General features: G+C 37.6%; 5 protein-coding genes across 8 annotated transcripts; 2 read left to right on the top strand and 3 right to left on the bottom strand.

The window, feature by feature from the left end:
- Positions 1-11: 11 nt before the first annotated feature.
- LOC116019192 (probable histone H2A.1) lies at positions 12-846 on the bottom strand. The gene is made up of 2 exons (XM_031259336.1): positions 565-846; positions 12-434 (listed from the first exon to the last, which is right to left on the bottom strand). Exons 1-2 carry the CDS (start codon positions 751-753, stop codon positions 222-224), a joined length of 402 nt encoding a protein of 133 aa, XP_031115196.1. The 5' UTR covers positions 754-846; the 3' UTR covers positions 12-221.
- Positions 847-1,952: 1,106 nt separating this feature from the next.
- Positions 1,953-4,258, bottom strand: LOC116018840 (50S ribosomal protein L24, chloroplastic). Its single transcript, XM_031258849.1, has 4 exons — positions 4,062-4,258; positions 2,927-2,965; positions 2,492-2,722; positions 1,953-2,358 (listed from the first exon to the last, which is right to left on the bottom strand). The coding sequence occupies exons 1-4, from the start codon at positions 4,161-4,163 to the stop codon at positions 2,143-2,145; spliced, it is 588 nt and encodes a 195-aa protein (XP_031114709.1). The 5' UTR covers positions 4,164-4,258; the 3' UTR covers positions 1,953-2,142.
- Positions 4,259-5,639: 1,381 nt separating this feature from the next.
- Positions 5,640-9,048, bottom strand: LOC116020791 (calcium/calmodulin-regulated receptor-like kinase 1). The gene is made up of 7 exons (XM_031261325.1): positions 8,612-9,048; positions 7,720-7,873; positions 7,384-7,510; positions 7,091-7,176; positions 6,876-6,947; positions 6,554-6,757; positions 5,640-6,081 (listed from the first exon to the last, which is right to left on the bottom strand). Exons 1-7 carry the CDS (start codon positions 8,914-8,916, stop codon positions 5,749-5,751), a joined length of 1,281 nt encoding a protein of 426 aa, XP_031117185.1. The 5' UTR covers positions 8,917-9,048; the 3' UTR covers positions 5,640-5,748.
- Positions 9,049-16,085: 7,037 nt separating this feature from the next.
- LOC116019885 (chitin-inducible gibberellin-responsive protein 1-like) lies at positions 16,086-19,470 on the top strand. Of its 3 annotated transcripts, none has more exons than XM_031260247.1 (2): positions 16,086-16,267; positions 17,377-19,470. In XM_031260247.1, exon 2 carries the CDS (start codon positions 17,470-17,472, stop codon positions 19,207-19,209), a length of 1,740 nt encoding a protein of 579 aa, XP_031116107.1. In that variant the 5' UTR covers positions 16,086-16,267; positions 17,377-17,469; the 3' UTR covers positions 19,210-19,470. The 3 variants fall into 3 exon arrangements, with proteins under 3 accessions (XP_031116107.1, XP_031116109.1, XP_031116108.1); XM_031260249.1 differs by lacking the exon at positions 16,086-16,267 and adding an exon at positions 16,314-16,641; XM_031260248.1 differs by lacking the exon at positions 16,086-16,267 and adding an exon at positions 16,694-16,895.
- Positions 19,471-20,752: 1,282 nt separating this feature from the next.
- Positions 20,753-25,418, top strand: LOC116018838 (organic cation/carnitine transporter 4-like). Of its 2 annotated transcripts, XM_031258847.1 has the most exons (3): positions 20,753-21,276; positions 22,595-23,833; positions 25,301-25,418. In XM_031258847.1, the coding sequence occupies exons 1-3, from the start codon at positions 20,868-20,870 to the stop codon at positions 25,324-25,326; spliced, it is 1,674 nt and encodes a 557-aa protein (XP_031114707.1). In that variant the 5' UTR covers positions 20,753-20,867; the 3' UTR covers positions 25,327-25,418. The 2 variants fall into 2 exon arrangements, with proteins under 2 accessions (XP_031114707.1, XP_031114705.1); XM_031258845.1 differs by lacking the exon at positions 25,301-25,418 and having other exon boundaries at positions 20,755-21,276; positions 22,595-23,951.
- Positions 25,419-25,707: the final 289 nt, after the last annotated feature.

Here is a 25,707-nt window from a genome sequence, read left to right as displayed (position 1 = left end):
AGAGCTTTGGAAACATGGAAGAATGTAGTTTTCATTTCCTTCCTCAAATGTATATTCACACAGGATGAGAACAGGGTACTAATAACAACAAGAAACAGTAGAACTTAGTTAAAACTGACCTAAATTCTATCTACGCAAGGGAGGAAAGTGCTATTCTGGAACCAAATCAAAACCACATATCAATCAATGCCTGATTGCCACAGGAAGTTTCTTCTCTGCATCTAATCTTCATCGGCGGAGGGCTTGGACGAGCCACCGGTCTTCTTGGGGAGCAGAAGGTTGTGAATGTTGGGCATAACACCGCCGTTAGCAATCGTCACATCTCCGAGCAGCTTGCTCAGCTCCTCGTCGTTCCTCACGGCCAATTGGATGTGCCTTGGCACAATCCTCGTCTTCTTGTTGTCCCTTGCTGCATTTCCAGCCAATTCGAGGACCTAATAACAAAAATTAAGCATTATTAACTCATAAATTGGAAAATTGGGGAAAATTGAGGAACCCTAGAAACTGAAAATTGGGGAAATTGAAGGAAATTCGACAAGGAGAGTTGAATAGACATCGAAATACCTCAGCAGCAAGGTATTCAAGCACAGCGGCGAGATACACCGGAGCTCCGGCACCAACACGCTCGGCGTATTTTCCGGCCTTGAGGAACCGAGCGATACGACCGACGGGGAACTGGAGCCCGGCCTTGCTGCTCCGGGACTGAGCCTTCTTTGCGGCACCGGAACCGAGAGTCTTTCCACGTCCGGCCATCGCTGCTATCACCGCCGACGAACTGAAACAGAAGCAGAAAGCAGGAAGAAGATTTCACAAGTTCGTAGAGAGAACAAATGCGGGCGGGTGGTAAGATCAGAGAAGAGGGTAGTTGTTTATATAGGGTTTTGGATTTCAAATTTTGACAAATAGGAGGAGACTACGCGGATCGACGTTCCTGGCCGTTGATAACGAAAGCATCAACGGTGATGATGAGGATCGACACCCTCAAGTTCTATCATGTGTGCTTTCGAATGATTCAAAATCGTTTTGGGATGACGTAATTGTCACATTCCAATTATTTTATTGTCATCACATGGAATCTTTTTATTTTGCTCTATATCGAGGGAATGAAACATAATTCTTGTATTCTTTTTGTATAGTCTTTTTTAATATGATTATCTCCTTTATTTAATTTGTATCCTATTATACAGGAGTGGAGTATACTCAATGTATACCATTAGATAGTGAACAGCAAACTTTTCGTGTTACCAGAGAAAAAAAAATCTTTTGATGCTAGAGAATGTGAAGTAAATAATGTTTGTAATCAACTTTCATTATTTAAAAAATGATATAAGAATACTATTTTCAAATATTTTAAATTCGGCTATAAAGTATCGGGTTTTTTGTGTTTGGCTACGCTTAAAAAATCTAGTTAACAGAAAATGTATTTTTCGTTGACGGGGAAAAATCACCCCATTTTTGGAAGAAAATGACTTCCCCTAAAAATTATTTTCGAAAGTCATTTTCCACCACAAGAGTGTGCAAGACGGAAGCACTGACTACACCCATCAGGTCATCACCCACAACCCAAGGTTTCTAGCAGAAACCATATCTATGTTTTTTTTTTTTTTTTTGAAGACCAAAAACGTATCATTTCATTACGCAATAGAGAACTCGAAGGTACAAACGGGAGGTTCAAAGAACCAAAACCTAGAGTTCCCATACAAATAGGTGGACTTGGCCAAATCATGGGCCCGAACATTTTCACCTCTTGCCACATATTTAACAGAAATCCGGTCAAGACCTGTTAACATCTCCTGGCATTGTCTAATGATTAAACCGGCATATGAGCGATCTTTGGTGAGGTTATTAATAGCATTACAAGCGTTCATGCAAACATATGTTTCTTCTATTACCATTCTTTATACTATTACTTTGCAATCCTTGTACTTGAAACTGATTTTGGGTTCAATCTCTAAGTCGAAAAACCTATTTCCATCATCATTCAGTGCAGCAAATTGCCCAAATGGCAAAATTCTTAAAATTTACACATCAATTAACATTACATCCAAGTTATTCTAAGCATTACATTCGCTTCAAAATGTGAATTGGCAGATCAGATAGCCGAGGTAAAGAATATAAAGAAGAGAAAATCAAGGCAGCCTGCTAAGAAGCAGCAGCAGCAGCAGCTTCAACTTCTTTTGGTTTCTCCTTTTCTTTCACCACTCTTTTCCAGTTCTCTGCACTGTCAATAATTTCACCGGTTTTCGTAAGGTAGCGAACTCGTTTTCCATTGTCTAGCGTTTTATGACCGACCCTGCTCGTTACTTGCTTCTCCTTGGAGTACAGCATCACGTTCGAGCTGTGAATGGGCGCTTCAACCTTAAAAATTAAAGCTTTAAACGTCAAAGCTTGTAGGAAAGACGATAATTGCATAGTTGCATAGCTATACCATAGAATTCATTTCCAAGAAAGAATAGAGAAAATCCCGAGAAGCAAAGATCTAATTAACAACCTTGATTATCTGACCGGATTCGCCCTCTGTCCTGCTCTTCACGTGCTTAGTCTTCAAGTTAATGTCTTTCACTACGATCTTGCTGTTATGCTTGAAAATCTCGGAAACCTCTCCAATCTTACCTTTGTCATGCCCTGCTATAACTTTCACCGTGTCTCCGACTTTAACGTGCATCTTGTGTAGCACAGGAAGGCTGTTTGGTTTGCAATCTTTGCGCTCCCATCGCTTAAGCTGCTCAAGTAACAATAGGAGCAACGTTCAATTCACCAGATATTTTCGTCGCCTCAAAAGCATATTATTTCAAGTTTTCAACCTCTACGCATTCCACAACTCACATTGGCTCAAGAGCCTCAAAGAGGAAAAGCATGACGAATATATAATCTTTGAAGGGCAATCCAAATATCGGAAAATAAGATATAGAATACAAATACATACCCTTGCAGCAACGGAGAAAGGCTTCTCGGTCGATTTAACCTGCATAGCATCTCCAAAAAGCTGTTATTACACACACTGTAACAAACAACGTTGGATATACAACAGAAGTTTCAGCACATATGGCTATAACTATAGAAAGCATTCAAACACTATTCGTTTTCGTTATTGCAAACTACTGATAGGAGAGAAATGACAACTTTTGGGTAATTGTCCACTCTAACAGTCTAACAACTATGGAAAGCCACTGGTGGAGAAGGCAAGAGCAGCAAATTTAGTTTTTGACGAGAGATGGAGGCTGGAGTCAAGAACAAGCATTTATAAATCTAACATACAGTATTTCAACAGCATATCCTATATCTCAAACTAAACTGATCTTAACATCCACAATTGAGCCTTATCTGATTAAGTGCTTCTAATATTCTCTCTTAAAGCATTCCACAATCTGAGTCTTGTCTGATAAGTGCTTCTAAGATTCCCTTAATAGGCCAAACAATTAGAATTTCTCTATGGGCAACCTAGCCAAGTTGGTTGGACTAATGGCTTGGTAAACTGGAATTCTTGGTTTAAGTCGGTGGCAACCTAGGCTAATTTAGCTCGTTATGGTCCTTTGCGGGGTTTAACGTGCACAACCTGGGCAAATTATAAACCAAGGTCTAATAAGATAACCTTCAGATTCTGTATATATAGTTAACACTTAACACATTCTATAAATGCAGTTGACCTATTTATATGTAACAATTATCAAGTTATTTGTTTACATATACAGAGACCATTAACTACAGAATTTTTGTATCAGGTTCAATGGTATAACAATTGGCACAACCTGGGTAGTGGTTGCTGTTTCATAGGAACCCAAAATTATAAATTTCTATATAATCGGTTGCAACTGAGGCAAATGGAGAGTTTTGAACAAAAGAATGCGACTTTATAGGATAACTCATTGAGCCATGAGCAATCTGTAAGTGAGGAACCCCAATTTGCAGAAAAACTTTTGGGAACGATTCAGCTATACCCTTAGCTTCGAAACTCAAGAATTGAAAGAAAATGTCACTGGAAATCTTGAATGAAGCAGAAATCAGAAACGTCAAGAACTTTAAAAGCTGAAAGAACAGCGAAAGAAGAAGAGAGCACTTACCAGGGGCGAGCATAGAGGGGGAGAGAAGCGTTGGCCCATGAAGGAGGTGGAGGAGAGAGAAAGAGACGTGAACGAGCTCTGCAGAGCTGCCATTGCCGCCATTTTTAGGTCCTCAATCCAAAAAAATGGAGTCTTGCGTTTAGCAGTTGAAGATAGATGAGAGCGCAGAAGAGTGCGAGACGAGAAGACGAGGAATGAGATAAAGTTCACTTGGGCACCTCATTTTTGTATATGGGTCGGGTTGTTCCGGCCCACCATAATTCAGGATGTAGTGAAGTACTATCTATTATATATATATATATATATATATATATATGATAACAAACAAAATTGTTGTTACTATTTAAAAGTGTGTATTGAAAAAATTCGGTAATGTGTAATTGATGTGATAAATACATCAGGATATATGGATAAGTATATGCAGTCGGTTTTGGACCATACGATTGTACATGTTTGCTCGTCGATGAGCTCGAGCATAAGAGACAATAGGTCGGAGGTTCTCCACGCCTCCCTCTTTATGGCATTTAAGACGCTATTTATAGAGACTATAATGGCATGTTTGGTTCACGGAATAGGTAGGGAATGGCATAGCATTCCTAGTAATAACCTATTCCGTCGTTTGGTTCGCATTTGTATTCCCAGGAACATTGTTCCTGGGAATGAGCTATTACCCTTGCAAGGGTAATAGCTATTACCAGGGCCCCCACTGGTATTAACCTATTCCTGAGAGCTCAGGAATAGATATTTTATTATTATTTCTTTTTTACCCTTATTTAAACTTAAAATTTTTTACGCGTCATTTTTTTACAGATTGAATTCATCGCATCACCTCTCTGGCTCTCCCGTATCACCTAAACCTAAAACTCATCGCATCACCCCTCTCATCGCACAGATCTCCTACCGCCATTGCAAATTGAGAATCTTCTTCAAGGTATTCTTCTCACCTTTTATTTGTTTTATAAATTATTTTATATATGCATATATATTTAATATATATATATAATAATATATATATATAATCACTGTTGCGGCTGCGGCGCGGTGCCGCAGCCGCAGCAGTATATTATATATAAATTGATTATATATATTTCAATATTAGGGTTTGTGATTTATATATGCGTTGTTTTGATTTTTTTATTGTAATTTGTATGTGTTTTTGATATATTATTTGTGATAATAATAATAATAATAATAATAATAAGAATTATTTTGTACAAGGGCATTTATGTCTTTTAAATATATATTCCATTTCTATTCCTTCCGCGAACCAAACGCTGGAATACAATTCATATTCTATTCCTTACCTATTCTATTCCTTATGAAATAGTATTCCTATTCCCTTAAAATTCATTCCGTGAACCAAACATGCTGTAAGGGAATACATGTCTGCCACGCACCCAACATGCACTGACTCGATTGACATCCCTTATAATAAGTACACATGTCAAGTATGCCGAACGTCCGACATGTGTTCCATTCTAATCCCTATAAATAGTGCCTTAAATGCCACAAAGAGGGTCTCTGGGACATTTTGGCATCCTCACCTAGCCTTATATAACATACTGCATACCTAATTTCTCAAAAATGACTAACATAATCCACGAGTACCAAAATTTTGAACTACGATCCTATGATACATTCCATGAAAATTAGGAAAAAAAAGAGGAAAACATGAACAAAAATGCTATCAAACTTCACATGATTCAGCTGTGATATCCATGGATTCCACCTGTTGCAGTCCAAACGTTGGACTCTTATGATCTACATCCTCCATACTGATGCAAACCTCTTCTGGTGTAGCAGGCAAATGCTTAGGATGTTTTCTGCTGTGTCTAGATTTGAGCATCCTAGATAGAACCTGCACAATGTCCCTCATGGCGGGCCGTTGCTTGGGAGCGCGGTTCACACATCTGTATGCAAGAGCCGACACGCCATTCAGTTCCTGCACATCGTACTTCCCATTGAAGCGTGGATCCACAATCTCCTCCCACCCGCCTTTCACATCCGCTGTCATGGCAGCCTGCCGCGGTTTTCAACATGTAAAGTAGAAGAATGTGAATATACGGGCTCCGTTTGGTATATCTAGCTTAAAAACTAGTTTAAAGCTGAAAGCTTAAAAGCTAGTAGCTTATTAAATAAGCTATTATTTTAAACCTTCTCAGTTCTAAGTAATAGGTTAATACCAGGGGACTAGTAATAGCTATTCGCTATTCCCCCTCTAGAGGGAATGGGCTATTCCCAGGAACATTGTTACTCGGAATAGAAACTTTTACCAAATAAAGGAATAGGTACTGGGAATGCTATGTCATTTCAGGCCTATTCCGCGAACCAAATGTGCCGTCTATGTTTAACCAAATAGAGTTTATAGCTTATTTGTAGTTTAAAATAAACTATAAGCTCTATCAAACAGAGTTATAATCAATACATTGAGGTCATGAGATGATTTTACACACTATGGTATGCCTAAATCAGCCATGGTAAGTTCTGCTTACCAGTTCAACATACTCCATAAGACCCTGAAGTGGATGTCTACCAGCCACAAGCTCAAAGAGCAATACCCCAAAACTGTAAACGTCGCTCTTCTTGGTGAAGGTCCTACTTGATATGTACTCGGGATCAAGATAGCCAAACGTTCCCCGGATGTTGGAAGCGTGTTTAGTAACCATCTCCTCTCTTGAAAGGCCGAAATCAGCAACCTGCTCATAGAAGCGTACTATCTGAGTTTAAATGTAATTCACAGAAAATTTTCCAGTCCTTACAGTTCTTTTCAAGAGGCAAAATAAGCGCATCTAAACAAAATAAACAATTGCGTACCCTGGCCCTCATCGACTGGTCTAACAAAATGTTGGATGACTTAATATCCCGGTGTATCACAGGAGGGACTGCCTAAAGAATGAAAACAAGAAGCAAAAGAAATCGCAAAGGCGATGAGGAAATATAGTCAAGGTTGTAGATGCAATACTCGTGACTAGGTAGGCCAACGAATTAGATACTCGTAATTGATCATAGAAAAAAGAAGTGAAGCTTACCCCATCGTGGAGATATTCCAATCCCCGGGCTACATCAAGAGCAATTTGAGCCCTCAAATCCCAGCTCAATGGCTCAAGCTTATCATCTTATCTCACAAAAAAAGGGGGAAATGTTTTTAAGTAAAAATCAAGCATATGAAAAGGAAAAGATATTCAGATTAGAGATAGCGTCTATATTACAGCAAATTAAACCTGGTCGTATGTATGATTAAGAAGGATAAAAAGGTTAAGTACGACAGATATATAATTGTCACACAGCCAATGAATTAGGAATAACGTTATTCCCAACTTACCGTATAGATGAGAAGCCAAACTGCCCTTACTCATGTAGACATAGATAAGCATATTTTGACCCTTCTCTGCACAGTATCCTAACAAGTTCACTAGGTTCCTGTGATGTAACCTCCCAAGTAACACAACCTAAGATAAAGATACAATGTTGTTATAACGCCAAACTGTTGAGGCAACAATTGTTGGAGATGGGAAATGTTAGACTACCCTAAGAGGGAAAATCAACACTAGTTTGCATCTCAACGAAATCACTCAAATCAGTGTAAAACACAGCGAATTTGCTCAACCATTAATGTGATCGGCAGTCAAATTTGTTCTCATTGAAGGGGGGAAAGTACCTCGGTTTGGAACTCTTTTTCCCCTTGTTTAGAATCCATGGCAAGAACTTTGACAGCAACAGACTCACCAGTTGACAGCTGAGCTTTATACACAGGCCCATACGCCCCTTGGCCAATCAATGTCGAAAAATTATAAGTTGCTCTCTGCAGATCCCTGCCCATGTATAGTATCAGGAAACATAGATTGTGAAACTTAGTTAATGCAATACAATAAAACAGCAGAACACATGGACAAATAACAATGATCTTTATACATCAATACTTTTTTTGAATGACAAGGAAAACCCCCGCCACTCACTATCCGAGAGTGTGCACTGTGCATTGGTTAATCTTGCGACCCTAAAGACCACAAGAAGATAAACCAGCCTAAGTTGACATAGTTGACCAGATCAAACCAAGAAAGCCTAAGATATTTATACATCAATACTTTTGAGCAGTAAACAAAACATTTGCATAACTCAGTTGGTTCCTGGGTGCCAAATTATGGGCAATAACAAAGGATCGAGCCCTGTCAGTAGCAGTGTAAGAGTTTCATCATCTTGTGAGAGAGTGCTCACAAGATAAACCAGTTTAAGTTGCTAACTGCCCAACTCAAACCAAGAAAGCCTATAATATTTATACATCAATACTTTTGAGCAATAAACAAAACATTTGCCTAACTCAGTTAGTTCCTAGGTGTCAAATTATGGGCAATGACTAAGGATGAGCCCTGTCAGCCGCAAAATAAGAGTTTCATCACTTGTGAGCACATACACAAGTTCTCCAACTTTATAGGTCACTGAGTCACCATTTATCCTCGGGATTTCGCCTTGGCGGGCAAGCAAGTAAAGGAAACATTTCACAGGTGGAATGAACAATTGATTGCATTCAATGGGGATTAGTGATAACATACTTGTAAGAATACTCGAGAATCCCAGATGCAGAAAGCACACTTGGCCTCCTAACCCATAGAGAAATCCCAGAATCCACAGTTGTCCTCGGAGACTCGGTGGCGACGGAGGAATCCGACAACACCGTGGAAGCGTCGGCGCCGTTTGCTCGAATTGGGATCGCCGCCGCCCTCCTAGAACTGCTATTCCCTATCTGAGACCGCTTCTTATGTACCCTAAAGCAGAAAACTCCAAGCACAGCCAAAAATGCTCCGATCACTAGCCCTATAGAAGTCCCGATTATCAGCCCGGATGACAGCTCCTTCATCCCGGCGGCCGGCGGCCGGGAAAAGCTGCAAAACGCCGCAGCTAATCAACCGCGAGCGAGCTAAACAGTCTAGAAAAACGTGGCTTTTGCACTCACGAGAGTAAAATGGCGTTCAATTCGAACCAAGAAAAGAATAGCTTTTGGACTTTGGAGGGAAAGCAATATTCTGTGCTGTACAACGTTAAAAATTGGAACAAATGTAAAAACATGCGATTTGGCTTTTCGGCGTTGGCGTGAGGATCAAACGCGCGTGATGGATGAGATTTTAACTCGAATCACCGTTTTTTTTATGATTAAGGTGACTGTGAAACAACTTATCTAAAGATTTAAGGCTGTTTTATATTTAATGTTAAAATTAATGAATCTCTTACCACTCAACTGCACCTCATATTTAATTCGAATTATTGTAATTTACCACTCAAGTGCACCTCATATTTAATAATAATTGTAAATTTTTTCCATAAATACACTACACAATTTTCCATAACATGATAGTGGTCAAAGGAAATTTATGGATTTTTCAAAGAAAACGACTACTTTTCACTCATCACTACTTGAGTACTACTTATGATTCAAAAGAAAATTATAGGAAAAAGGATAATTACCAAAATTGAGGAAAGGCAATGAGAGAAAGGGGCCCACCGGTTCAAACGCAACAAAGTTCCATCCGAAAAATGATACATTAACTCTTAAAGAGTAAAATTCTGGTTGCGTATTATAATTTTATTGATAACATAAATACAAATTTAAAAACAAATTGTGACATATACTTTTTTAGATGTATCAAAGTATATTATTGGGAGTAAAAAGTGAGTAGATAACAAGAGTACGGAGAGTATTACTCGCTGCAGTGGAACAAAAGTTTAGGTGTAGCAGTTGAGAATGTAAGATGAATCGAAAGTACTATACTATGGTTGTTGTGACTTGTTGAATCAAAGTTTGGTTGTTTGGCAGTTGAAAATAGTTTGGAAATATGGTAATGGCAGTAATCAACTGTCAACCTAACTCCAACAGGTTTAGTTCACTGATAACTTTGAAGAAATTGCACCAAATAAGCATGCACTCATGTTATGTTTTCTGTAAATATGAACCAACTTAATATCGCATTAACGTCCATCATACTCTTACACATCTCCAACAAGTTACTGAATGTTCGTAATTCAAATTGTAAATATTTAGTGTGTAAATTGAATATTTTGGACACTTATAAGGTAGACTTGGTCCACAAAATAATTTGCCCAAACACAACCATGTAGTCTAGGAAAAGGCCCAATTGACAAAAGCAAATGGCTTCATCTAATGGAATTACCCTCAGTCAGCCCAAATGTGCAGAGGAGCCCAAATGAATACTAAGAACATAGTGCTTGTGCCATGTAGTCATTGTACTATATTTTAAACAAATCAAATAAAACAAACAAATAAAACTCGAACCCTATGAACATTGCAATAGAGTCCGTAGTACTCTGAAAAAGAATAAAACAAAAACATATACTCGAATACTAATAAGTGTCATCAAGGCATTAGTTAAACCTAAGTTATCCGAAAGGGATGACCGAGTGGATGTAACAGAACATGAATGGTTAAGCACGTCGCACATTGTCTTTCTAGTGTGGTTTACAAATGATTATATAAGAACGAGATTTACTTAATACTAGCAATTGAATAGTGATTACAGATTTTTCTCGTAACAAAAATATAATTTGTTCAAAATAAATCGATTACTATAAAAATCAAATGTTAAATCATAATTTAAGATCCATAGATATTAGTTCAACTTACACGATGAAGACATGTTTGACTAGATTGTAATTTAAGCGCGTCATTCAAGTTTTAATTCGGAGGGTGTCAACTGAAATTGAACAGTGCCAACTGTACTTGGCATTTAGTGCATTCCCATTTAGTAGATTTTTCATTTATTGTAAGCCCAAATGTGAAGTGGAAGTGGAGATAGAAGATTTGAGGCGATATATATATATATATATATATATATATATATATATATATATATATATATATATATAATTTCCATAGTTTCAATAAAGAATTAAAAAAAATTTTGTTGATGCACGTGAGGTGCACCAGAAACACCCAATCGGGCACATGTACTCCACTCTCTTATTTGGAGCGTTAACAATAACTTCTTATGACAACTATTTTTCAGTTTTTATTTTCCCTCCGTCCTTCTCTCCTACTTGACTCTTAAAAATTTGTGAAATAACTATATTAATATTGTTGCTCTTTGATTAGTGGGCGCCACCACAATACGTGTATGAAACTTCATGTCCGAAGAATGCGTACCCCTAATTTTATCACTTACAAATCATCACTCCATGATACGGTGAAATCATAGACATTAATAAAATAAAAAAAATTAATGCCTATGATTTTGCCACATAATATAATTGTTGATTTATGAGTGACAGAATTAGAGATTATTAGAGATTAATAGTTGATGTAAAATGTATTAATAGAGTGTCAAATATCCCGTGCAATGCATTAAAGATCGTGATGTTTGTATAAGAAGTGAAGTATACACCTCTTTCAATTTGCTATCAACAACAACATTTAAAATTTGTAACTTGCACTATATACAATACACTATAAAGACTCACCGTCCCTTTCCATTACTATTTCGTTATAAACTTACAATGATTAACTTTAGTGTTTAATTCTAACTTTCCAATACCTTATCGTACATATTTACATATATAACTTCAACACTCAATCCCAAAAGAATGATTGTGTGAATGACATAATTAATTATCGTACTTAAAAGTTACGAGTTTAATTTTTTGAGTTTTTTCCACCTTTTTATCCTATGACTTTAGTGTTTATGTCAATTTAAGTACACGACTTTCATTTTGCCACTTTTAGTCCTTGACTTTAATTTTTTTGCCACTTTTAGTCCTTGACTTTGATTTTTTTTTCACTTTTAGTCCTTTCGGCCATCCGAGCGACAACTTTTAATCGAAATCAACAAATTGTTGTGTCATTAAGGGTAAAAGTGTATTTTGATAAAGTTCTAAATATATTTATAAATAAAATCAGATAAAAATAGGAAAAAGAAACGTTATTTGCTTGTTCTGCTTCGCTTTTTAAGCAACAACTTTTAATCGGAATTAATAAAATATTGTGCCATTAAGTATAAATTGTCTATTAATAAATCTCTAAATACATTAAATGTTATTTACCATTAATTGCACAACAATTTGTTGATTTCAATTAAAAGTTGTCGCTCGGGTGACCGAAATGACTAAAAGTGGAAAAAAAAATCAAAGTCAAGGAATAAAAGTGACAAAAAAATTAAAGTCAAAGACTAAAAGTGGCAAAATGAAAATCGTGTACCTAAATTGACGGAAACACTAAAGTCATAGGACTAAAAGTGAAAAAAACTCTTAATTTTTTTCAATGCTTCACTGATGATGAGTGTAATTATGTTAGTGATGGTGAATTTTTTGGTTAAAAAAAACAAAAAAAACGAACGCTCATTTATTAAAATTTGCCGACATGACATGAAATTAATTATTACATCTAATGATCCATCTGCTCAATTGTTTTGCCCATATTCTTTACTGCTCTACATAGTACACAGTATTGTAACAATGGACAAACGAGGTTACGTGGCACATTATGGAAACATATATAAAATAATTACATAAGTGATGAAAAAAAGCACGTGGATATATAAGATTGGTGCGCCATTAAAATATAGTAGGTAATCAAAGGTTTTTTTTTTTTTTTTTGTATATATACTCGGTATATTATTATATAACAGCTTACAAACTATACATAACTATGTAAATTGTAATAGAAAAATCACGTGTAGCAAAATTGTTCAAGAATGCATTGATAAGGCTAAACTCGTGATTTTCAGTTACCATAGTCATAGATTTGCTTAATAATGTTAAGTTGGTAGGCGCCTTACAATTGAGTTGAATAATTCTAATGAAATTAAATCCATGAAAGAGACCTATCTTGCCTTGTTTCATTGATGGGTACCTTACCTTTTCATTGGATTCATATTATTGTTTTTATTCCCTATAAAATAAAATAAATAAAAACCAATATATTAGTTGAACTAGTCAAAATATGTACTTTAAATAATATTTTTATGTTTAGTCCTTTTTTTAAACGGGATATGTGTTGTACTTAGAGGACTCTAATTTGCTCGAGAAAGGGTTTCTACTGTCAAACTAAATTTGTGGAGTGTGATTCGACATCAATTGTCATGTGACTATTGGGAGGTATAGTCTCGTAGAAATTTTTGTGAAATTTATTAAATGCTTTGTAAGGTCATGATGGGGCAGTTTTGTGACCTTTCAAGTGGTTCGTACATACAAATAGTATAACATAATCGATTATAGACTTGCATTGTCCTTGTTTCATTATGTTAGGAAGTTACAAGTGTTCGAAGACCCTCTAATCCTATAAAGATTCAACAAATTATGCCTGCACGAGCTTAGTTCATTAATTCAGTAGGCAATATTTAAAAAACGATATCAATGTTTGAATCTTGATAACAATAAAATAGGACGTATATATGTTTAAAGTGGACAAATCCTGCTATTTTTTAAACCCCCAATCTAATCAGTGCTGTGGTTGTCATTGCGCATAATCTGCAAAGGTAAATAAATAGGGAATCAGATCTCATACCTCTCCCCACAGCCATCTTCTTTCTAAAAATTTTGTTCTTTTTTTAAAAGAAAAATAAACTTTTTGTAATTATTCTTTATATTGACAAAAACCAATTCACAACACTGTGAAACAGCTAGCTCTTATATACCCCTTCACTTTATTTATATATATATATAAATATAAAGAGACACACACAATTAACCGGACAAAACAGTTGATTGGAAACATAAGAATTATTCCTAAAGAAATATAGGAATAATTGCAATAGAGTATTATTGCTAATTTGCTATTGAGTAAAAAAGATTTTGAACTTGGTGCAAGTTATTTTTCAAGGTATTTATACAATTCATAATATTGTTGGTACTTAGCCTAAATTTAAAAAGTAAATCGCACAAATCATGCGTACTGATTATAATTGATTACCTAAAAACATAATGAAAGCAAATTTTTAAATTTAAAAATAAAGTGTTCGATCAATTGGAATTGTTCTTTCTAAAATTGAATAAACCTTCCACGATCTCGAATTAAAATACACTTAGATCGAATCTTGACTGAAATTGAACACAAAATTATCAATGCTCAACTCATCATGATATGAAATCTCAAACCACTATACAAGTTTCCTATACAAAATATTATGAAAGGGTAGTGATAAAAATGTGTAGGGTATGCTTTGATCCGTTTTAGCTTTTCCAACGTATACATCAATTAGGTGATGACTATAGCTACTAGTGATAGATACAATTCTATCTTTATGATGATTTCTTGATTCTTAATTTTTTACTTAATAATCCCACCTACCTTGTAACAAGTATTATTATCACTACAATCAAGTAATATTAATGTTTAAGAATTCCCACAAGTGACGATTCCCCCTGGGCCAGCTCCCGTGCCTCTCGGAGCGAACGTGGGTGGACCCCGAACCGTTAAACGGTCGGAGAGAAAGACCCTGTAAATTTACCCAAAAAAAAATGTTTAAGAATTAAATCACCTTTTTATACTATGCAATTTTGACAAGTATGATAATATATCGTAAACGAAGTAATGATGAAATTTAAATAATAATCATGAATGATGGAATAAGTATATAAAATAAGTACTTAATTGAGATCGCAAAAATTGAATATTTATGGTCGGTAAATTGCTTTATTAAAAGAGATCAACATATTTGATAATCATACAAGTTACTTTAAAAGATAATTAACATCAACATATTTAATAATTATAGCTTCAGCGCACAAAAAATAAGATTGGATAACGGGATTTATTATATAGAGTTTCACGCCTATACCGATTTGATATGATATTGTAAATTTTGTCACGTGTGTATATATAGATTGCAATTTGCAAGTTTGTAGTGCTTCAAACTTGGGGTCTCTATCAAGTCTTTGACTTTTAAAGGGGATGAGACGATGGTAGCCCAAATACCGCGTGCCACGTCAGGTCAACATAGTCAAATGTGAAAGATTACAGTCCTACGTGTCACCCTATGGCTGTGATCATATATGGTCTTCCATTGGTCCCTGAAAATTTGCTATATTACTCGGAGAATATTCCCTATCAATATCAACTGGGTTAATAATAGCTGTATTAGTTATTTTACGCTTGTAACACTATGAGCTAAGCCAACTGATTGATCATATTATCGAATCGAAACACAACATCAATTCACAACTAATTATTCTTTAATTATAATATCCGTCACAATATGATAAGTGACTAAGTTTTAAAGAGTATTAAATAATATGTGGTTATAATTATTTGACATATACTACTTAAATTGTTTTATTCTTTAATTATGATGTACCGTATAGTTCCAGATACACATTGCACCCCGTACATAAAAATGGGTAAAAATTGACTGGAATCCCAACATAATTAACTCATGTAAAACGCATTATCATTTAATTGAACTTGTCAAATACATTTACCAAAAGATGAATAGGAAATATAATTGTGTTTCATTGAACTTAACCCATTCCTTCTGTTAAAATTCACCTCACAATGGTCGGATTCGATGAACTTTTCCAATTATTTACCATGAGTCAGAGTTTATATTACATTGTAAATCTTGATATAAAAATTCTATACATTCAGTTAACACATTATGTATTTATCCTAACAGTTTTTATACAGGTAAACAAATAACTTATAATTGTTGACACATGATAGTTACAGATACATAAACTCTTAATTGCAGGTACAGAAAGTGTCTACTACAAATACAGAATTTAAAAATTATTTTTAGATCATATCTGCTATGCAAGGTAGACTTTGGTCCAGGATATAATTTGCCAAATTTTCCTGCCGACGTGTCGCCGGCGAGCGCGACGGTTGTAGGGAATGTGGAAACTATGGTCGGCGAGACTAAACCGTTAAACAATAAAACAATCTGTCACTGCTGCCGTCAAAGTTCAACCCTCGGAACCGTATTACTATATTCTTGCCAGTCAACCCCCCGTTACACTTAACAGTACGGACAACTCCGTCCACCACCGTCTATATATATCCACGAAACTTCGCTCCTTAGCCATTTGTTCTTTCGAGTTTAGCCCATGGTATCCATTCCTCAATTTCTCCGAATTTTCATTCCTCAAATTCTCCGAATTTTCATAGTACGTACAAACAAACACTAAAAGTCGCAAAGGAAATCCGAAGCTCCTGCGAGGATAGAGATTCAGTGTTCTTCTGCAAATACAAATACTACAGTGTATAGGTATTTGCTCACTTTTTTTTCTTTTTTTTTGGTTCTGTTTTTGAATTTTGGTTTCGCAAGTTTGAAAAAGATGATAAAAAGGGGAACCAAAATTCAAAGTTGTGATTCGCGTGTTGCTATTTTCTTCGTCGAATATTACGGGACTTTTCGAGATTGGGTTAGACTTCGAATAGGTCGGTCAAGGGGTAGAATTTTGCAGAGTTTGAATATTGAGTTTTTTTCTTCATTTGTCGCTATCGCAAGCCGGAAAAATTCATCAGCTTTTCGCGACTTTAGGAGCTCTTTGTAGGGTTTCCAGTGCATTTTCTATGAAAAAATGGTTTAAATTTCTGGGCTTGTCATCATGTGGCTGCTGGAATTTAGACCGTCAACTTGTAGGTTATTATTCTTTTTATTAGAATAATGTTTAATGAATGTTAGTGTTAGATTCTGGGTTTGAACTTTGAACTTTGAAGTTTTTCTTTTTACACAGAGGGAAAAGAGTTGAAGGTTTGAGTTTTGGGTATTCTATAAAAGGACAAAGATTTGATTTTTATTGAGACTTCTATTCAATATTTGCTTCTTTTGTTGTTAAATTTACATGGTTGGTGGTTGGGCCTCATGAGTGTTCATATTTGATGCAATTAAGGTAACACATGATTCTTGGTAGCTGGATTATTGTCTGAACTTTTATATCATTAGTTGAGCCTTTTTCCTGCCCTGAAGTTTGACAGTTTGTTTTTCTGTTTCAAGTGTATAGCCATATATAGCATTAAACTGCAAAGATTAGTGGAGTGTTTTCGATCGCTTGTAGGTTTTGGAATTGCAAAAATCTGGTAGAAGGATTATGTTTGATCTTTCCCAGAACTATTTCTTCTGGTTTTGCTGTTTTTCTTGGTTTAAAGATCATTCAGATATGGGATGGTGTTTGTTGAATCTTAGATGGTCTGCAAACTCTGCAATCCACAGCGAATTGCATCGATCTCTTCTTGGAAGTTAATAGTTCAAATCTTGTTTGTTATCTGATTTGTGCTATGTATGATTGCGGTTATTATTATTATTTTTTCAGTAAGCACACTTCTTCCTTCGAGGGTTTAGGGTTGTAATTCTGAATTATATATTTCTCACAGGTGAAGAAAGACGAAAGATATATGTTTGAACTGTGATGAACTTATGCCAGTAGAATAGCCTGTGCCTAGTTTTTTGGATGCAAAGTTCGTAGCATGGACTCCCATCAGTTTTTTGGATATGGTGTAACTGGAGCGGATTTTGCATACTCTTCGTATCCCGATATTCCTTCAATACCTATTAGGCATATTGGATCCTTAAAATTTGACTCAAGAACTTCTCCGAATTCGCCTTTTGCACCTCACTTTGATCCTCAGACCCCGACCTCTCTAAGCGACAGCCAGGAGCAACAGAGCTCGACTGATAATCTCTCGGGAGTCAGTGCTTCGAGTAATTCTCTACTGGATTATAGCAGTTACTTCCAACAGCGTAGCTCCCCGTTGGATTGCGGTCCGGAAAGTCTGCTAATTCCTTCTGGTGCGACTTCTTTTCATCGGAATCAGAAGGCGAAACATGTTTTCTGGCAGGTGGAGCCTGCTTTGATTGTGCCAGATCAAACGGGGGCCAAAACATCAGATCTGTCTTTGAGTGAAAATAAGCACCAACAACCGTTAGGCCAGAAGTCTAGGTCTTGGAGCCAGGAAGGCCAGATTTCGGGCCTGATTGAATTTCAGCCGTCTCGTGTCTCGTCAATTGGAAAACCCGACGGGAGTGTTCATAGCCTAAAACGCTACAAAACTGTGCAGGACTTTCCCTTGCAGGGCGTTCCTCAAGGTAATATAAAACAGCTTCTCATTTCTTGTGCTCGAGCTCTACTTGCTGAAAATAAAGATAATTTCGATAGACTGGTTGAAGAAGCGCGTGTTTCTGTGTCCATCACCGGGGATCCTATTCAGCGCCTCGGAGCTTACATGATAGAAGGGCTAGTTGCAAAGAAAGAGGCATCGGGTGCCAATTTTTATCGGGGTTTGAAGGGTAAAGAACCGGCAGGGAAGGACTTACTCTCCTACATGCACATCCTGTATGAACTATGCCCTTATCTCAAGTTCGGTTATATGGCTGCAAACGGTGCCATAGCAGATGCGTGCAGAAACGAAGACCGCATTCACATTATCGACTTCCAAATCGGGCAAGGGACTCAATGGATGACTCTTCTACAAGCACTTGCTGCAAGACCTAGTGGCGCCCCTCACGTGAGAATCACCGGGATTGATGACCCGGTTTCACAATATGCTCGGGGAGATGGTTTAGCAGCCGTGGGGAAACAGCTAGCTGCAATTTCCGAGAAGTTCAGTATCCCGGTTGAGTTTCATGCAGTCCCGGTTTTCGCTCCAAAAGTCACCCGGGATATGTTGGATATCAGGCCTGGCGAGTCACTGGCTGTGAACTTCCCTTTTCAGCTCCACCACACTCCCGACGAGAGCATAGACATGAACAATCCACGGGACGGTCTTCTTAGGTTCGTGAAGTCGCTTTCCCCCAAGGTAGTCACTTTGGTGGAGCAAGAATCGAACACAAACACCGCCCCGTTCTTCCCGAGATTCCTAGAAACTCTTGACTACTACTCAGCCATCTTCGAGTCAATAGACGTGACCCTAGCAAGGGACAAGAAGGAGCGCATCAACGTCGAGCAGCACTGTCTGGCCCGAGACATCGTCAACGTCATAGCTTGCGAGGGCCAGGAGAGGGTGGTGCGCCACGAGCTATTAGGCAAGTGGAAATCCCGGTTCACAATGGCAGGATTCCGCGAGTACCCTCTCAGCTCCTACGTTAACTCCGTAATTAAAAGCCTCCTGAAGTACTACTCCGAGCACTACACGCTCGTGGAGAAAGACGGGGCCATGCTGCTCGGGTGGAAACAGCGCAACCTCATCTCCGCTTCAGCTTGGCATTGACAAACAAACAAACAAACAAACAGACAGACAGGTACAGAAAATCGCAATCATAGGCATCCTCCATAGATGTCTTGTTTCTAGCACACACTAGGTTGGAAAAACAAAAGGAATAAACACTCTTCTGGTATATGATGACTATACTATACAGAGATAGAGCAGCAGATATACACAAGATTTTCTTGATGTAACATAAACATGATGTTGGTACTACTTTGATTTCTAGTCATATCAGTTATACTTTTACAGATATGTTTTGCTGAATCTTGAATCCCATTTCTGCATTCTTTGCTGTTGTTTTCTTTGAGTGACGAGGAAAACTGCAGTCACTACTCGAGGTGTAAACCTGACTTGTGACCCTAATTGGTAAATGACTATAAAGAGGTAAACCAACATAGATTATCAATAGCTGATTGATCCGGACCAAGAAGGCAAATAGGTTTTTTTTTTACTGGGAGTCATAATTGTAATCCTGTGGTAACTAAGCTAACATGCTGGTTAACTTGGTGGGATTCCCTTTTTTGTTGTTGTTTGTAGTCATATTTGTTTGGTGCAAGTGTTCAATTGTGAGTGTTGGAGTTCATTGTTTTATTGTCATCAGGTCACCAGATTTGACCAGTCTGAACCAATGTTTTTGTCTGTGTAAAATTTTTGACTTCTCACTTTTCAGCAGGAAGGAAAAGAGGTTTTATGGATTATGATTCTCAGAGGGTTCTGACTATGAAAGTTATCTACAAAAATAAATAAATACGGAGTAAAAGTTACCCTACTTCAAAATAAATACTCCGCCTGGTCAGGATGTGGGAGCCCGATTAGGGATTCAACCGCTCAATTAAGTTATTTCCGTTCAATTAAGTTATTTCAAAATTAAAGATTAAAGATTTTTCAAAATTGCCACGCAAATGACAACTCTCTCCCTTACCCATATTTGGATTTGGCCGGTCCCTTTAAGACGACACGCATGCATTCTTTTGCAGAAACTATAGACTCAAAGTCTACAAATGGTTTGCCGACAAAACGTAAACTCAAGTTCCAAAGGTTTGAATCGTTTAAATATAAAATAAAAAAGTGTAATATTAGTCTTAAATAAAATCTAATCGATATTTCATTGAATTATTTCACCAAATTATTCACATATTGCGAGATTCTTAATGTAATACATCCGAAAAAAAAGAAAAGCCTACTTTATGTACTAAAACAAACTAAGAATTATAGAGGTCAAGAAAGCACGCTCTCTAAACATAATTCAATAAAAAAAACGGATAAAAGAAACTATGGTGCCAGCTGTCTTTATAAATATATACATATTTATTGCTTTATTATCGCCTAAAATTAAATAAAAATTAAATGCCATGTATTCTTAAATTTACCCTGCATTATTATGGTCAAATAAGGAAATATATCATTAATTATTTAATACCATACTAAAACTATATGTCGGGTGACTCTGTACAAAGAGAACATATAATAATATCCATAATTTGCAACTTGGCCATTAAAAAAAAACCATTATTTCAAAAAACATTATGTGAGAGTCTGAGATTGTGTAGTATATAAAGCACCAGAATGCTAGGAATCTCGGCCAATGTGAAAACTCCAGAGGTCACGCGAAACATCTCGTGATCTCGCCGTACGACAAAAAAACCCAAAAAAAAAAAAAAATGTCTTCTTCAGACGACGGAGGCATGGACCTCCGGCGGCCGCTCGTCCCGGCCGGGAAAGCCGAGAAACTGACGGTGGACGACGCGCTGCAGAAATACTGCGGCGAGTTTGGGTGGTGGCAGCTTAGGCACTTCGTGTTAACGAGCCTGGCGTGGGCCCTTGAGGGGATCCACACGATGGTTATGATCTTTGCCGACCGAGACCCCGCGTGGCGGTGCTCCTCCGCCGCCTGCGACTCGGCGGCGGCGCAGGCGGCAGATAAGGGGAGCGTGTGCGGGCTTGAGCCCGGGTCGTGGGAGTGGGACGGCGGCGACGGAAGCTCGACGGTGTCGGAGTTTGGGCTTATTTGTGGGGAGATATATCGGGTCGGGCTCGTCCAAGCGTTGTTCTTCGCCGGATGTATGATAGGTACGTCGCCCCATCCGTTCTTTCCTTGTCTCCTCCCATTTCTTTTTGAACGCCATAAAAAATATTTAATAATAATAATTAAATGAGACCACCTCGTCCTTGAGTACCGTGAGATATTCATAAATGTACAGAAATTACTACACGAATGCACATAGATTAAATTGTGTGCAATATGCTCATAAATGCCCAGAAGTTACTTTGTGTGCGTGTAGTAATTTTCGTGTATTTATAAAGGGTTTCACAGGAACATATGGTGTCCTTGAAAACCTATATTAACATATGAACGTGTGAACCATTATAAACTGTTGATTTGATAGTTTATAATAATTTTGATTTAATAAATATACGTCACTGCACCCGATGCACTATTACACCACTCTTCAAATCTCTACCTTCCAATACATCTCAACGGTGCATAGACCTTCATAGATTCGCATTCAAGTAATAATTCTCATCTGAACCAGAACATAAAATGACAGTTCACATAAAAATTTCTAGTAAAAATCTAACTCTTGCTCTTATCAAATCAATAGATATGATTTTATTAAATAGAATAGCTAGGAACATGTTGTGGGGCACTAAATCTAACAGTATTAAAAGTACGAAATCATGTTCCGAAAATTGAGTAACCAGGCCATGTTCTGTGTGTTATTTAGGGTTAGGTGAAACTCACATGATGGGTCTGCGCATGCATTGAATATTCTGTATAATATATTCAATGATTCCACTCACTCTATATTCTATATATATATACAAGATATGTAATGATTAATGAACATGAGAACTTAAAAAAACTAAAATTGGATTATCAAAAACAAACACGCAATTACTATTGAAAAGTGTGTAATAGACTGTAAATTTGTACTGAGTAGGTCTCGAATATTCTGTTTAAAAAGAAAAGGTCCGGAATATTCCATGTTTAACAACTTGAATGTGTTGTTTTCACTTTTGTGTCTCTTGCCATTAATTTTGTGGAGGCCAGGCCTCAGTACTTTCGCAGAGGATAACATTCAATGATAGGCTTCGTGGTCGTTGCAGATTTTTTTGACATTGTTTATATTAGAGAATAATATAATATTTCGTCTCTTTTAACTTATTAGTCTAGTTTTGTTTTCTACATTTGTGCAGTGGTTCTTATAATTATTCTTGACTAAACTTTTTTATATTTCTGTGATATATAGTTGTTCCTTATTAATGAAATACACAACTTATTTATATCTTATGACAAAAATTTGTGTGTGATCGTTTCATTATGGGACGGGTCGATCGAGTCAAGATCAAACTGTCTGACGTGTTTCTGGTAAGATCGATGTTGCAGGTGCTGGAGTGTTTGGGCACCTTTCAGATTCAAGAATGGGGAGGAAAGGATCTTTAACGATCGTTTGTATTATGAACGCCGTTTTCGGATGTCTCACGGCGTTTTCTCCCAACTACTGGTTCTACGTTCTGTTCCGTCTTCTCTCCGGTTTCAGCACCGGCGGGACGGGGCTCTGTGCATTCGTCCTGGCGACGGAGCCCGTCGGACCGTCTAAGCGGGGCCTCGTTGGGATGTCAACTTTCTACTTCTTCTCCGCCGGGATAGCTCTTCTTTCCGCCATAGCTTACAGGTTTCAGACATGGCGGGCGCTCTACGTGGCTTCCTCAGTTCCGTCCATTCTTTTTGTGTTTCTCGTTCTCCCTTTCCTCCATGAATCGCCGCGGTGGTGCCTCATTCGTGGGAGGGTCGGAGAAGCCATTAAAACCATGCAGAGTATTGCGAGGGCGAATGGGAGAGAGCTCCCCGAGAATGTGGTTCTTGGGCTCGACAGTGAAGTTAGCAGCGGCGGTTCTTCGCATCTTCTTCTAAAGGAATCTTTGTCGAGCGGCAAGGAATCTTTTTCGGGCGGTAGGGAATCTTTGTCGGGCGGCATGGAATCTTTCTCGCGCGGCGGTTCTTCCCATCTTCTTCCCAAGGAATCTTTGTCGGGATCCCTTATTGATGTTCTCCGCTCGCCTCTCACTCGAGTCCGTTTATTCCTCGCCGTGACAATCAACTTCACGTGCGCTATTGTGTACTACGGGCTGAGTCTAAACGCCGTTAACCTCGGGACCAATCTCTACCTGAACGTCGCCCTGAACGCCGTGGCGGAAATGCCGGCCTATTTCTTGACGGCGATCTGGCTAGACAAGCTCGGGAGAAAGCCGTTGGCGATCGGGACGCAATGGTTCAGCGGGCTGTTCTGCGTGGCCGGGAGTTTGATGAAGGCCTACGGGACGTCGACGATCATCCCGATGATCTGTGGGGTGTTCGGGATTTTCGGGATGGCCGGAACGTACAATCTTTTATTCATCTACACGGTGGAGCTTTTCCCGACGACGGTGAGAAACGCGGCGCTCGGATGCGCCACGCAGGCGGCGCAGCTGGGGGCGATTCTGGCGCCGTTCATCGTGGTTTGTGGGGGCGGGATTCCGTTCGCGGTGTTCGGCGTTTGTGGGATCGCCGGAGGGCTGCTGGGGTATTACTTGCCGGAGACGTTGAATAGACCGTTGTATGATACTTTAGGTGGGATGGAAGAAGGAGAAGGCAGTGCATGGGTTGCATGAAGTGTGTTTTGTGATTTTGTAATGAAGTAATAATGTATGATAGTTTTTATCGTTTTGCATAATGTTTTATTATAACTTTTTAGATGATGTAATCAATAGTGCACTCTCAAATAGGATTTGTGGGTTTCGTAACTAAAAAAGAGAGAGAGTATGTGTGTCTTTTTTTTTAAATTTTCATAATTAAAAATACAGGGTATATCATATTATCTAAACACAAGAATCAAGAAATATAACATCATCCAAGCACAATTAAACTTACTTTAAGGGGCTAGCAGCATTAATAAAAAAGAACGAATAAAAATCATAACCTATCCTATTTTACTAAGCAATTATTAAATACTGAGTATATTGTTCAGGATTACTAATCTACTTTAATTTTATAATTTGGAGCTTGGGTTCTCCTCGTTTGTTCGTTTGTTGATTCTGATTAAGGTGGTGTAATTGATGGGTCGTTCCAATACACCACATGTTGTCTGCTTTTATCTAAATATTATTTCTTGAAAATCAACTTGTTAGAAAATAGTCTCGCGGTTCTCTACAGAAGTAGAGTACCGTGTGTTAGCCCATGCCACAACTTATGGTGTGTAAGTTGATGGGTGAATTGAGTGTTCCTTGTAAAGTTTCCCTCACTTTGTTTTGTGATAATTTGGGAGCTACACTTATGTGGGTGTGTAAGTTGATGGGTGAATTGAGTGTTCCTTGTAAAGTTTCCCTCACTTTGTTTTGTGATAATTTGGGAGCTACATAAGTCTATCGCAATCAGCGTGAGTTGTCCTCAGTTCCACCATCTTCGGGGCGTGTTAGGCCTTCCCCAATAGTTAAAACTTTGGTGTGGATTTTGAGAAGTTTTTATAAGTGTGATTAGGAAAGAGAAAATGAGGTGGAGGAAAAAAATTAATAAAAAAACAAAAACGAAATATGAAGCTGAAAAGAAAAGCAAAATATGAGGTGCAGCTTCCTTTTCAGGCAAGGGGCCCACCAAATGCTGCAAAACACCCTCACTTGCAGGGAGTACCAATCCACCCTCTCTCTCTTCCATCTCTCATCCACCGTGTCAAAAACTTTATTAAAACCTGTGCAAAACTAACTATTAGGAATAGCCTTAAGATAGAATTGCTAGTCCACTTTAAATGTGCTATTGATTTTTTTGATAATGCTGGTCCACTTTAGTTTTGTACTTTCTATTGTAAGTTTGTTTTCCTGCGGTACAGCTCTATTTAAAGGCGGTTACTTTTCATTTAATAAATATTCATTCAAGCCTTCACATATATGACACACCATAAAAAGTACTACCTCCGTCCCAAAATGGTTGTCTGATTCGTTTAACGATGCTTGACTGAAATAATTTTTAATCCAATTTTTCATAATATTAAGTTTNGGTATTACTTGCCGGAGACGTTGAATAGACCGTTGTATGATACTTTAGGTGGGATGGAAGAAGGAGAAGGCAGTGCATGGGTTGCATGAAGTGTGTTTTGTGATTTTGTAATGAAGTAATAATGTATGATAGTTTTTATCGTTTTGCATAATGTTTTATTATAACTTTTTAGATGATGTAATCAATAGTGCACTCTCAAATAGGATTTGTGGGTTTCGTAACTAAAAAAGAGAGAGAGTATGTGTGTCTTTTTTTTTAAATTTTCATAATTAAAAATACAGGGTATATCATATTATCTAAACACAAGAATCAAGAAATATAACATCATCCAAGCACAATTAAACTTACTTTAAGGGGCTAGCAGCATTAATAAAAAAGAACGAATAAAAATCATAACCTATCCTATTTTACTAAGCAATTATTAAATACTGAGTATATTGTTCAGGATTACTAATCTACTTTAATTTTAT

Source organism: Ipomoea triloba, chromosome 5, assembly GCF_003576645.1.
Source record: "Ipomoea triloba cultivar NCNSP0323 chromosome 5, ASM357664v1".
Classification (NCBI taxonomy): Eukaryota; Viridiplantae; Streptophyta; class Magnoliopsida; order Solanales; family Convolvulaceae; genus Ipomoea; species Ipomoea triloba.
Note: the sequence above shows the minus strand (reverse complement) of the source record. Positions and strands in the feature narration are given on the sequence as shown.